Here is a 15,081-nt window from a genome sequence, read left to right on the forward strand (position 1 = left end):
ATGCAGTCTAGGTAGGCAGCTCGCTAGGGTTTGAGACACAGTCCCAATGCTGGAGACACAGCAGCGATCCGGCACATCTCAGCTTTACTCAGTTTGATGGTCCGGAACCTACCACGGCCACACTGGGTTATTAACGTACGTGGACCGTCGCTTTCATAGGAAGTCGTCGTTTTCTGTCCACGAAAAGGCTTTCGGATGACCTACGCGAAATTTATTGCGTGTTTAAGTTTATTTTGACGATAAAATTAATTTTGTCGCGGCTCCATGGAAACTATCCTTAGGGTGACACGTGTATGAGTGCATTAATCCCCCCTACCTGGATTACTCTGGGGTTGGAGTGAATGCTCGCTGTTGTTTATTATGGTTGCGAAAATATCGCGTCTCATCTTTTGAGTGGACGAGAGGCAGCCGTTAGCTTTAGCATAGCAAAGGCCTTGCCCGCTGTCCGGACTGCGGCACGACTCTCACACTGCTGCTGTGTTGGCCGTGGACATACACGCACACCGTCAGTACTGGGGAAGTCACAAAAGTGTTTTGATTTCCAAAGGAGTGTAACTTCGAGGGAGTTGTTGTCGGAAGTGTTTGGCATCATCTGGGAGCTGCCGCTGGATATGACGGTAAATTTGCAGCTGCACGAGAACGGAAAAGATACGAACACATTGAGAGAGTTATTGATTAAACTACAATATACGACAAAATATACGAAAACATTGGGAAAGTTGTCTAGTTTGACCCAACATGATAACTTTGTGCTTTATATCGATGTATATGCATGATTTGCAAGAGTAGTCTAGGTTTAGTGTTTATTGTTACGGACTGATAGTAGATGTTTGTTTATTGGTAAACAGCACAAGTGCTGTAAGAACCAAATGTTATTTGGGTTACTTCAAGATATGTAGTTACGCTAAACTGGCATCAGAGAGGATTTTGGGAGGAAAACTTTTTTTTTTTGCTAGCTCGTGCTGGAAAATATGATGAATACAGTCTGTGTGCTGATTTGACTTTGTAGGTCCTTGCTACCTCTCGTGAGCAATAATGGCTCGAATATCAAATGCTTTCATGTCGTCTAATCTCTAATGTGATTTTGGACACGTTTGAAAAGACTAGCCTCTTTTTATGAGTGGCTGGAAACATTGGGATTGTATTGCTGTTGCGAATAACTGGATGCAGACTTCACTAACTTCGTGTCTTTTGTGATTAGTAACCCTACAAATCTACACGACTGAAGAGGGATGCAGAAAGTGATGCTGCTTCTCAAGCACCTGAAAATGACTATCGAAAATTGGACGAATAAAAGCTAAAAACAGAAGCCAAATGAGCGACTCACGGTCCACATTCACTGACAGGTATGAGATGTGTTCAGTGTTTTGAAGACAAAGATGCTTTTGGGATGTTTCTACCATGTACTTAAGTGGAGACTTATCTGAGCTTTGCTATCTGTTTATTTATTAAATCTAGGCTACTGTATGTCAACCCCAAACAACTTTTATTGGTTTAAGTGTTATGTATGTATTTGTGTGTGATGCAGTTAATTTAGGTTTATGGTCATTAAGTCTGATTCTCGGCTGTCACATTTATGAAATTTGGCTGACGATTAATTGTCAAACAATTAATTGCGATTATGATGATTAATTTTCTGTTTTAGGGTAATGGCGATTAATTGTCTCTTTAAGGGTTTTTCATGATTAATTGTCATATAATTGTCATATTTCTTAAGGTATGTTTTTTTTTTCTGCATGTGTGCTTCATACTCCTTAAGAAGTCATTTTTACGGGGCCTGGGTAGCTCAGTGAGTAAAGACACTGACTACCACACCTGGAGTCACGAGTTCGAACCAGGGCGTGCTGAGTGACTCCAGTCAGGCTTCCTAAGCAACTGATTGGCCCGGTTGCTAGGGTGCGTAGAGCCACGTTGGGTTAACCTCCTCGTGGTCGCAATAATGTGGTTCTCGCTCTCGGTGGGGTGCGTGGTGAGTAGTGCGTGGATGCCGCGGAGAATAGCGTGAGCCTCCACACGCACTAAGTCTCTGCGGTAACGCGCTCAACAAGCCACGTGATAAGATGCGTGGATTGACGGGCTCTGACACAGAGGCAACTGAGATTCGTCCTCTGCCACCCGGATTGAGGTGAGTCACTACGCCACCACGAGGACTTGGAGTGAATTGGGAACTGGGAATTGGGCCTTCCAAATTGGGGAGAAAATCCAAAAAAACAATAAATAATTGTTTTTACACATTTAACTTGAAACAAAAATCAAGTAATAAAATAGGTATATGTGGTTTCCTTTTAAGGCTTTAGCAACTTATGAATGACATGAAAAATAATGTTTTACATATCAAAATACCTGTAAATACTTAAAATATGTATCTCTTTGGTCAACTTAAGTTTTGGTTGATTTTACATTTACACTGTTGTTTTTTTTAAACTCATATTTTACATTATATTTTTTTAAATAAAAGTATGATATATGCAGTAGTAAAATACGTCACTTTCACATGTTATTTTAATGCTCTGATTAAACCCATGAGCCCTTGTTTCTCATGAAGCAAAACCTTGGGGATTTCATTTAATAATTTCATCACTCCACAGAAATAAAGTAAGCGTACGTCTCCTCTGTGTCACTGCATGTATGAACAAGGAATATTTGCCATTACGCAATCGTTTAAATTGAAACCGGAGCACTTTGCGTTCACTATCACAGTTTATACTTGATTGTGTATATTTTCGCGGGAGTCAGCAGAGGCTTGCGCCAAACTCCTGCTTGTGTTCCTGATTCGGAGCCAGTAACTAGGTTTCCATCCAAGGGTTTTTTTTTTTTGCGACAAAAGGTGTAGCGCATCAAAAAGTTTACCACTATAGCTGATGGAAATGCAAATTATAGTTAAAATTTAACAAGTGTTGACATAATATTTTTCCATTTAACTCTAGCGCATAAACTCTGTCGATACTTTAGATGTCTCAAATCTGGTTTGGAAACACTTTTTGTCGAGAAAATTGGCATTAACGCAAAAATATAGTGTCACATGACAGAATTTACCCCAGTCGTTAGCCTGTGTTAATCATGACGACAAGGTATACATCCTTGAAAGCCAATTTATTGTACGTGAAGCATTAGTGTTATGGATTGGTCTTAACGGCATACCTGCACAGATCCGATGCTGCAAATACATCTGCGTCATGACACTTCCAGGAGTGCCAACACAAATTTCATGCACCTGGCATCAACAGGTGCACAGAGAACAAATGAATGGCCACTGTTTGTGATTAATTTAATCATGGTAGTCATCTGTTTATTTATTAAAGTTGCTTTTCCACACCATTCAAAATAATAGACGACAGTCATGGAATTAGCCCATAATACAAAAATCATATCATTTCTGTGCACAAAGATGTTTTAAATTACAAATAAATACACAATACTAGGAGAAAAGCTTCAGTGAGCTTTTTTAGAACACTAACATAACCCAATTCTATGAAATTATTGTTTAGTTTACTTTTGAAAAAATGCCGGCAAAATTTCCTGTATTAAATAAAATAAATTACCAAACAAAAAAGCAATAAATTAAAAAAAATAAATTACCAAATTAAAAAAATATATTGTTAGGCTTGTAGATGAAAAAAGCGGCTGAATGACATTCTCAGAATGTTCTACACTTTTTTTCAAGACTGTAAACTATCAAAACTATTTGTCCAATGCGGAGTTCACTTTCAGAAAATGAGCCTTTGAACACTTTAAAACTTTTAAATATTTTAAATCTAACCCTCTTTACCTCGAATCGCATTTGCTGAGATTCTTCAGAAAATGTAAATTGCATTATGACGCTAAAATTAATTTTAGAAGACAATCAAGTTCAGTTGGTCGTTAAAAGTTGCTGGAGAAATATGTGGGACATAATGTAATTGTGATGGCAATGCTTTAGATTAGATGATTGCTCAAAATAGCCTATTGAATATCAGGAATGTATCATATATGTAAACCCTGATATTACACCACATCCATTTTTCTTTAATAGCTGTGCACACAGCATATACACATCGATGGATGGTCCTTATACTAAGACCGAAAATTTCCCTCACTACTTGATGCAGATTGCCAGCTTGAACAGGGCCATGATGATTCGCTTTCGGGTCAGAACTGGTGGCGACCTGCGATAGGCACAACATCAGGACCAATATTACAGTCCTATCAGAAGGGCAACTCTTCCCATTCAACTGCAATTCCTGCTTCTGATTGCATTTATTTATGAAATTAAAATGATAGTAAGCTGTCTAATTTCAATGAACTGTCTCAATACTCTCCCCATTTAACAAAGACCTCAGGAGAAAAAAATTAGGAACACGTGGGTGGCGAAAGGTACACAATTAGCGATATAAACGCATTTCTGTATGGAAACGGCTTAATGGCAGATTTCTTTTGCGATAAACCAAAGCGTATGCGACAGTGTTTTTTTTTTTAAGCATGACTTCATCACACACACCATTTGTATCGTTAAAAGGCCATTTGAATGGAAACGAGCAGAAGACGGCAAATTTCTTTTCACTCATTTTCACTTTGTTGATAATACAGCGCGAAAAGTGGATGGAAACTAGGTTACTGTTGCCAATTTAGCAACTTTGTCGTTAGATTTAGCTACTTTTTGACCACCCATAACAAGTAAAAGAGCCATCTAGCGACTAGCAACAATTTTAGCGACTTTTGTAGTCTGCTTTAGCGACGTTCTTCCACATCTGGTGACAGAAAAAAAACCCGTCAGCTCTGTCATGAATGATGTCTAGTTTTTCTAGCGCCCCCTACCTTTCAAGTAATATGACTGACCTGCATGCCATCAGTTGTTGGACTTACGTGCAAACAGATGTTCTATAAATCGAATGACTGACAAGTTTTGTGTTGTTTGTATTTGTTGTGACAATCTCAACCTCAATTCACGTGCATGCTCTCCGTTTAGAGGAGAAAAGTCACTCTACAGCAAAAGAAGAGCATTGAGAAATTATCTAGCATGGCGAGAAAGAGAGAAAATGGATATGAACCCCTGATCTTTAAAAAAGTGTAGAGATAAGTGATATGAACAGATGAGGTGTCATTGTGACACCGTAACACAGGCACAATAAACACTGATGGTTCAGCATCACACACCAGATATGTTCAAAAATAAGATATATTACATATTATCTCCAAAACAGCTCGATGTAAGGCATTATTAGGCATATAGATAAGTTTAAAAATAATTAATAAATAAAATATCCCCAACACTGCGTACCCCTGGTAGCTATTGCTAGGATAATTTTAGCCTTGTCGTTGTAAAATGGTGCAGTTACATTAAAAAAAACAAAATAAATAAAAAAATTATATATTTATAGATGGCATATTTTCATATATTAATCATATATTTATAAATATTATATATTTATAGTCTTCCCCTGCTTGGTATGCAGAGTTTGATAGGCTAAGATAGATAGATATAGACATTAGTGCCTTTGGAGTTAATGTGTTAAGGCATGCAGTTAATTAAAGTTTAACGTGTTAATTTTTTCTTAATCGCGATTAACAAATTTACTGTTAATACAGCATTAACCAATATAAAAACTTCTTGGGAGGGCGGAACCTATGTAATGTGTCCGCCCGGAGGCATTACACTGATGGACACACCACAAACACACAGAACAGAGCTTCCTTGTCATTGATAAAATGATGGAGAAAGGAACTCTTAAAGCTATTTGATGTACAAAAAAGCCAGGATGGAACCTATGAAAGGTACTTTTTAATTACCACAGTCAGGTCTTAACTATCACCAAAGCGCAGAATGTGACGTACTTCTCTGCAAGCGGGGAGTTCAAGGTGCTGTTTGACGCTGGCGTTGACGCTCTGACGCGACTCATGAATGCAGCTTCATGATTGCTTTAGCAAAGCGGATAGCCACAGTCTACCAGCAGAGGATGAGAATTTAAGAGATTTAATGCCCATTAGAATGAAAACGCAACCTATGGGGAGAATATTTCTTTCAAGAAGTTAACCTCCCACTTAGACTTTGAGAAACGTTTAATGTTTCTTGAATTGGTTATATTTACTGCATTTCTGTCTTTATACTGTGGAAGGTTTTGTTTGGAAAATGTTAATAAACCATTATATTGTCGCATATTGTTTTGCTTTCTTACATAAGATGGAAATAAATGCATTTTAACTGGAAAATAAGTATATATTGGGTCAAATTTCAGCTTTTTCAAAATCTGCAATTAATCTTTGTTAATCAGAATTAACTACAAATAATTATTAGATTAATCATGATTAAAAATGTATCTACTGACAGCACTAATATATGTGTGTGTGTGTGTGTGTGTATATAACATTTAATATATGCAATTTCAAGACATATTTATTGATGGAATACATGGAAATTGTGACCAAAAAAAAAAAAAAACTAATGATAAAATGTTTAAAATGAATATTTTTGTAATGTATGAAGTTAGGTCCCCTTTATAATTAAAAGCATTAGCTGAGAGAGAATTTCTTTCGTATAAACGTAAAATGGACATAACTCAAAGATACCCAGATGAATCGGAATCAAATCAAGTTCAGAATGGAATGGAGTTTAATCGAGAAATCTGTAACTGTTCCCAGCCCTATTTGTGACTGGTTCACTTCATTGCTGAGCAAAAGAACGCTATGTAATTATTATTTTTTAGACTGGGGCTCAAATTATGTGAGAAGTTGTTTAACTTTATCACACTGTCAATTGCAATTGATCTTATTCAGACTTTTTCATAGAACGTGATTATTGGAAACCAAAGAACCTTGGGAAAGTTCAATAAACGTATCAATAACCACTATTTGTTCTACACTCACCTACCATTTACTCTTGATGGCTTTAAAAGGACCATGTCAGTGAAAGAATTCAACCGAGTGTTTTCCGAGTACTCTAGTGGTAGACTGGGCCATTCAAGCAACTCTCACAGATCTTTGCCACTGACGTCAGTGGGGAATGGCAGACCGGTTGACTGTCTAGTGCAGAGTCTAGCCATCTCTGTGATGACAGATGTGCTTTCAGCTGTAACAGGCATTGAAACACGAGAACATTTGAAGGTAACTTGGAGGGAGAGGTTCACTTTCACATGTGTAGTTTTTGTTGTTCTACCTTTCATTCACTGATGTCCATCCAGCAGGGTACCAATGTTAGGATTAAACAATGCTCGGATTGGGCTGCCTAGACCTGGTTTTAGATGATTGTTGTTGGCGTGGTCTTTATCTCATCTGTTATCACTGTAGGTGATGTGTTGTACGGTACAATGTATGCGACTAATGCATCCTTTGTTACCTTAAGCCATGCATTGTTCTTGGAGCAGAGATGTTGTAATCCTGAAGTTATGACTGTTCAAAGTCATGTGTTGACCCTTTGTGTCTAGACCTTATTTACTCTCACCCTTAAATTGCAAAATCACATCTAAGACATAACCGGATTGCCACAGCCGCAGGTTAGATATATATATAGTGTGAGCAGATTGGTTAACAGTTTGAACAGATGGTTTCACAGAGAAATTGTTCTCATAATATTAAACAATGAAGCAACAGTTTGTCAGTTTATGCAGATTAGCATTGCACACATTGATGGTAGGTGCTTAGAACTTCTGTTTATTAGCGTTCATTAATTTTTGAATTGTGACATTGACAAAAAAGTATCATAATAGGTCAAAATGAGATGTATTGAAATATTCTTAACAATGATTATGATGTATTAAACTATATTTTTAACACTTGTAACACGTGTGTTGCAGAATTAAAACATGTGAAACATGTTTCCTGTTCATTGGTGATAAAAAGAGACCAGTCACAACTTAAAATAGCCATGCTGCTGAGCTGTAATGTGTAGTTTCACTATTGACCATTTTGAAATTCTTGAATTTTATAGGGTTGCATCATTATTAATTTCTGATATAAAACGCATTGTTAAAGTCCTTGTGAGTTAGCTCGAAGCTAGCATGTTGCTTTCAGAATAATGTAAACATCAGTAAGCATTGATACACAACCCCCCCCCCTTTGTATTATTATTGAGTGAATGTCAAGAAATGTTCAGGTTTAACTCTTCATCTCTGCTAAAAGTGTCCGCTATGTTGCAAAAAAGGGTGAGTGAGAATCACAAAGATATGATTTTGAAAAATATGATTTCTGTAAGACATCAAATACAAACGTCTCTTTTATACACCGCTCACTGCTGCTGTAAGCCCCAAATAGCTAAAAAATGTATATCTGATTTTACCTTGCAGTTTTCTAAAAAAACTTGTCTGTGAGCTTACTTGTATGAATAATTCAACAAGAACATTTTGTTCTTAGATGTCCAGAACAAAATGTGCGGTCCAGCAGTACAAGCATGCTAAACAAATCATCGGAAATATATGTTATTGACTATTGATGATGAAATTTTATACATCATCGCAATGGGGAGGATCTCAGCTTTCTAATGACATCTAGATTGAGCTTCTAGTCCACTCAGAGGCCGGGATATTCAATGAAATAATGGGGGTGATGCATGAACTGAAAATGAGACAGTATCTATGGACGAGCACATCTGTGCGGGCTAAAATGTGTTCGAGCGCCACCTACATTTCAGATCAGCATTTAGTGGAATAAAATAAGACTTCTTGGAGGGAGATGGCGTGAACAGAACAAGAATTACATGCTTACAAAATTAGCACAAAAAAAAAAAGATACAAAAAATCTATTCATCATAAGATTGTAAACAAATACAATATTATTAATAAATCTAGTCAATTGTTTTTATTTGGGACCACGTTTTGGCAATTTGTCCAATTAGTAGTGACTGGTGAGCTTTTAAATTTGAGTATAAAAAATTGCAAGCGGCAGCCCAAAAATGCTTCAAAGTTGAAGAGGTTAAATTATATAATGATATAATTTAAATTATATCGTTATTTTATTTGGGAGATTGGGGGAGATGCGTTTAAATGTGCTTACTTGAATATGTCCATATATATTTACAGTGTAAAGCTAGCAGTGTTGTGATTAAATAAGTTAGCTTATAGGGTGTGTTTTGAAGATGCTGTGGTTATGCAGATCTCTTCCAAATCTCAGATTTTCAAACCATTATTGAGAATAACACCGGTTAGTCCACTCTTGGTTTAGATCATAGTGTCAACACAAGGGCTGTGTTCTCCTACACATGCCTAGTGTTTTCGGCAATACAGAGATTGGTTTTCAGGATTTATTAAGCACTTTGCTGTTTGTTTTAAACTTAAAAGTATAGTCCACCCTAAACTGAACATTCTGTTATTTTAATTACCCTCACGAGTTCCAAACCCCAGTTACTTACTTTCTTCCGTGAACAACAAAGGAGATATTTAGCAGAGTGGTCACCCTTCACTTTCATGGTAATTCTCTTTCATACAATGAAAATGAAAGGTGACCAGGGACAGAGCAGCTTGGACATTCTGCTAGATAACTCATTTTGTGTTTCACACAGGAAAGAAAGTCATGTGGGTTTGGAATGACATGAGGGTGAGTGAATTATGATGGTATTTGTCTGAACCGTTCCTTTAACTCTGAGCATTTATTTTCACAACATGCTTGCCTCTGATATGATGTGTGCTTGTCATGGTGGCCATAGTGGCTTACAGATGCTCTCCCTGGAGTGTAAATGAAGAGTTGCGGTGGGCCGGCCTCACACTCTGCTGCCACTCTGGCATGCACACAACAGCCACTCCTGCACTTTCTCGGTTCTCTTTCTTCACCAAAACGGTCTCAGTAAGGAACACAAGCTCCTGCTGAGGCACAACAATGTTTGACTCCCCCGGCCTCCCAACCCCCCTCCCCCTGGCTTGCCCTACCTCCTCCACCTGCAGACACATGTGCCTTTCACAGGACCACACCTATGCTCACCTTTACCTTGAGCTGAGAGTCTCAGAAACATGCCTAGTAACTGGAAGTTGACAGACAAAAATATAAGCATGTAAGCTTGGCTGTGAGTCATTTGTCTAGGTACAGTGCTCATTGAAATTTTGGCTGCTGCATTAAGGACTGTATATACTGACTTCTCTCTTATAGCCTACCCATGTACTTCAGGGGTTTTGCTCAAAATGAGCAACCTGAGAGAAAATAAGAGAAATAGTTTTTCTTTTTGGCTGGATGGTTAGGATCAAAGACATAAAATTGGCCAAACAAAACTTTAAATTCTGATAGACATAGATATTTGATTATTTGAAGTCTAATTTGGACAAGTAGCTATATCAGTGTCATAGCTTTGCTCAGTGGAAACTCAAAAACAGATACATTTATCTTTAATATCTCAAGTCTCCAGTTTCTCACATTTTCTCCTAAGAAAAAGACTAGTAATCTCAGTGACTTCTCTAGAGTTTCATAATAGATCTTAACAGTGTCACAAACCTTAAAAGATGAAATGGCAACCTCTGAGGATTAAACTGTCCACTGCAAATCTATTTTTTGTTATACTAAAATCATAGTTCAGAGAGGGGCTAGTAAATGTGGTCCCAGTTTCTGTGTGGCGGCACACAAAATCTCAGTTAACAGTCAAGAAGCCTCAACCGTGCTGTAAAATCAACTGAAAGTCTATGAATAGAAGTAACTCTGAAATCACAGGCACACGCAAAAGATAGCCATCAGTGTGCTTGTACCAAATAAGTACACCAGTCTCTCTGTGAGTAATAAGCAGTATTTTGCATTAGTAGCTATGAAATCTGTTTTTTTGTTTTTTCAAATTCCGTTTAAATTTTTCCAAAATTCCATGTTTTACATTTGATTTTCTCTGAATTTGGGTTTTAAAATGTAATTACATTTTATTATTTAAAAAAACTGTCTAATCAAATGAATTGATAGAATTTTAATCAAATGAGATCAGAACAATTACGTTTAAACATGCCATTGCATTATTTGCATTAAGTGCTTTTATACTGATCCTCACAGCACAATGCAGAACCCAACGTTGGAGTTTGCGTTTTGGCGGAAAACCAGATGTTTTTGAAGATTTCACTTCTTGCCTCCGGAAAAGCAGTTTGCTATATGGGCTAATGCACTTATTAAACCGCAGAAGGCTAGGATTTAATTATATAAGTATATAGTCTGCATGTGCTACGCATTTCACTGTGAATAAAGTGCTCCGTGCTTTGTCATTTATACACACACTGGGCGCGTGCGATGTTAATGATGCGGTTAGTGTATAAGCAGCGGCTTCTCACATTCACTTACTGTTGAAGCGCTCAGCTCATGCAGACTGTATATTTAAATAATTAAATCTCAGTCTTTTTTGGTTTAGTCATCACACTAGGACATCATGATTTTAATTTGATTCATTGTGCATTTATACATACATTTTATCCCAAATATGTAAAATTCTGTGACATTCCACATTTTATAGTTAATTCAGTTTTATGACAGGATTCTGCATCGCTGAAATCATAGGGCCCTGTGTTGGCAATTATAGCATTACGAACGTGACCTTTGCTGTAAAAAGTGACATTTAACTTCCTATATAAAGTACTCATTGCCAGTATATTAAACCATTTATATGTATAATCACAGACCCATGTAGATAGAGTCCAGACATCAGAAAATATTCAGTCTAGTCAAGTATTTTTCAGTTTAGATAGGGAAATTAACTTGCGTTATGTATGTGACAAAAATCGACAAGTGTTTAGGAGACCACACACTTTGTAAAAATTCTGTGAATTGAAATGCACAATCCAGGAATAATAATTGCCACAGAATATAGTAATGTTTGCACTCCTAAGAACATGTAATATTTAAAAATCGGCATATCGCCGTACACGATTACTATACCGCAGAAGGCTGCGTTTTAAAATATAGTCTGCATTCATCGCTTCAGTCAGCACTGCGTGAGTGAGCAGTGCCCTCTAGTGGCTGAGCAGCGCAGCAATATTAGATTATGTTTATCAAATTACAATTAAAATCGCCAAGTAAGTCAAAATGTTCCCTTCCTTAATGTTGGCTATAGATACAGAACTCACCACAGATAAAAGCAATAGTAAGCTATCTATCAGGATTATAATGGTTAAAGAACTAGCAGTGGATGTTTGATTCTCTCATTGATATCACTGATATCTATATGATAAGATATGCAATGTCCATAACTGTCACATTCATAAAGCATTTTTATGGGTCGTTAAAGTACAGAAGAGGGACCATTTGTTCATCATTCTTAACATTGACATAAGTTGGCTTTGTATAGAAAGTATCAACTAATTTGAATATTTTTTTGAGTGATATGAACTTAACTTATAAAATATTACAGACATGGCACAAAAATGCAGCAACATCATTAATGTGGCTCTTATAATTTAAGCACTTTGAAGCACTTTTATGACAAAGTAAATATTTCTAAGACATTTCCTTTTCTGGAACATTATTATTATTTACAAAGTGAAAATAAAGAGTCCTTTGATTCCTTTTTTGCAACCATGAAATATGGTTGTTTGAAAATGTTATTTTAGAAATGCTGCACCCCTCATAAGAGCTGTATAAACAATGCAATTTCCTAAAAGTTTTTTTATTATAGCGCTATAATACAGTAAAATATAGACCTAAATGAACTATTTAAAAGGGCTTTTGTTCCTTTGCTTAAAACTTTATTTTTCCATGTTATGGTTGACATTTCCGTGGAATTGCCCATTAGTGATTTGGCAAGAATGCTTTTTTACACGGTCCTCAAAGTAATTATTGATAAGTATGGGCAAGTTCTCTTTAAGATTCGGGTGTGATTTTTCAATTTTCTCTCAACATCCAATACATGTGTCAACTCCAATGAAATTTGAGTCAGTTGTTTTTCAGCTTAATAATATGTTTGGTTGTTGTTGTCATAAGTTAGTGGTAGTAGTGCACTGATCAGGAAATTATAGGCTGATACCTATCACTGATATTTTAAAACTGATTGGCAGATACCGATCTGATCACCAATATTAATTTTAAAGTGCCCCTTGTCACACTTTTAGAGGTTGATGTCTGTTGTCACTATCATTGCGACTTACTGGCAACCAGTTAACACAATGAGAGCATCACACACAGCATAGATGCGTTCAAAAATAAGAGAGTCCATTACATCCATTACAAGCTCAAACTGCTCCAGTGAGAAATCATTAGTATCTATGATTTGTGTAACGCGTTCGGCTTTTTGTTGTAAGACAAATCACTAATTATTAAGCAACTGCTTGAAGATGCGGTGCCATTATTGAGGTTAAACTGTTATTGCTGTTATTAGTTGTATTGCGACAAATGTATATATCTGATTTAAACATGGGGTTATCACAAAATAGCACTGGGATGAGTGACTGATGAAAGATTGAGAGCACGCTTGTTGGATTAATGAAATTGAGAGTGCACATGATTGAACGTGCATAACTGAGCGCACATTATTAACCTTTTCGCATGCGAGTTTCTGCTGTACTGACGGATCTCCCAGCGTGAGTTCTTTAATGCGCGCTGTAATTAAAATAAATCTTACCTTACACTTAACAGCAGATGCACTGGAGGACAGATTATATATTATCAAACATATAATGTGGTTTTTAGATGTTTATAATGATTGATTATGATAGATAAGATGCGATCGCGAATGCACTTGCTGGCTATGCGTGCCGCCATATTTTCATTGCAATGCAAGATGGGATACGAGTTTGTATCATCATAGAAGCATACAAAAGGAGGAGCATAGAAGGTTCTAAAAACCTAGCCCTTCCACTCTCCCAGCCCCGGAAGTGGTTATGATGGACGGAATGGGACAAGGCTCGAGTGGACTGACTAGTTTGTATATACTTTGACGTCAGAAAACATGGCCACAGCGCTGCATCTAAACAGTGCGCTCTGACGGTAACGGCTTTATAATTTTAGTGATTGTTTGAAAGTAAGATAAAGAAATATAAATAAAGATATTGTGATGTTGAAAAAACTTATTTGGGAAACTGGTTCATTATGACAACCGATTTTGCTGGTAAACAGCAGCATGAATGCAGATCAAACCGGTTTGATCGTACGCGTCTGAATCCAGCCTAGTGTAATCACACCGGTTTGATCGTATGTGCGAAAGGGTTAAACTGTCTCTATCGCTTCAAACACCGTCAGATTGTTGGGACTTACGTTACAAGAATTCTCAGATTTGTATTTGCATCGTTATTTTTATGTTTTTAAATGGGCACCTTACAATTAACACACATTTAATATTATATTTTAGAAACAACTCTGCATATTCATCTCAATTAGCCGGTACTGCTGTTGTCAATTAGCCGTTTACTGCTGTTGTTATCTCCACTTAACAGGGAAGGTGATGGAAAGCTGGAATGAGCCGGGATTTCTCCCCTCTGCCATTCTGAATCTGAACCAGTGTGTGTTTGTGTGTGTGTGACAGCGCTGTCTGAAAGAGCGAGACTTTTAAGCACAACGTTCAGTAGGTGTGTGACACCCTCAAGATCAAGTTGTTGTGAACCGGCTAGTGAGATGCCAACTTCAATGTACTGCAATAAGAATGAATTTAGACCCATTTGGTGACTGCACTGGCAGGTGCGACTTCGCAGAAATAGAAACCATTCTAAACATAGAATGCCCTGTTGCTGTCGCTTGTCGTGCGTCACAGCTGGTTAGGACAAAAACTCTGATTAACGTGGAAAAGATACCTTTTATTGTGTCGTCGTGTCGGGTCTGGTTATGACACGGTGTTGTGCAGAGTTTGTAATCCCAGAGAAAAGTTTTCGGGAAGGTCAATTTTACACGTAAATTACCCCAAATTTACTCATATATTTACGAAAGTTTAATGAATGAGGCCCAGTGTGTGCACCCAAAATTAATAAAGTGGTTCTAATGTGCCAGCTTTGCTAAGTGGCTGCCAGGTTTCAGACTTAATTAAATAAGGTTGTAAAGGAAATGAGATTTCTCAGTTTAAGTAAAGTTAAGTAAAGGATCTTGAATGACTTTCTATGAGAAGGTAGCAAAGAACTAGTCTTGCAAGCAAGAATTGACTATCTGCATAGTCAAGTCAGGTGCACATTGTAGTTTATTTTGGCCAAGAACCACCACATAGACAGGAAGGTGCCTGACCGTCTGGCCATCTGACATGTA

The 15,081-nt window shown here is 37.2% G+C and overlaps 1 protein-coding gene across 4 annotated transcripts in view; it reads left to right on the plus strand.

The window, feature by feature from the left end:
* Position 1: 1 nt before the first annotated feature.
* Positions 2 to 15,081, plus strand: part of LOC127421977 (rho guanine nucleotide exchange factor 12-like) — a 101,071-nt gene continuing 85,991 nt past the window's right edge. For 3 of the 4 annotated variants that reach the window (XM_051665245.1, XM_051665247.1, XM_051665248.1), the window contains exons 1-2: positions 2 to 617; positions 1,202 to 1,346. In XM_051665245.1, the coding sequence (XP_051521205.1) occupies positions 1,315 to 1,346 (32 nt within the window). In that variant the 5' untranslated portion in view covers positions 2 to 617; positions 1,202 to 1,314. The remainder of the gene's footprint in view (positions 618 to 1,201; positions 1,347 to 15,081) is intronic. The other variant, XM_051665246.1, reaches the window with a different exon arrangement.

The sequence above is a fragment of the Myxocyprinus asiaticus genome, chromosome 31 (assembly GCF_019703515.2).
Source record: "Myxocyprinus asiaticus isolate MX2 ecotype Aquarium Trade chromosome 31, UBuf_Myxa_2, whole genome shotgun sequence".
In the NCBI taxonomy this organism is placed as follows: domain Eukaryota; kingdom Metazoa; phylum Chordata; class Actinopteri; order Cypriniformes; family Catostomidae; genus Myxocyprinus; species Myxocyprinus asiaticus.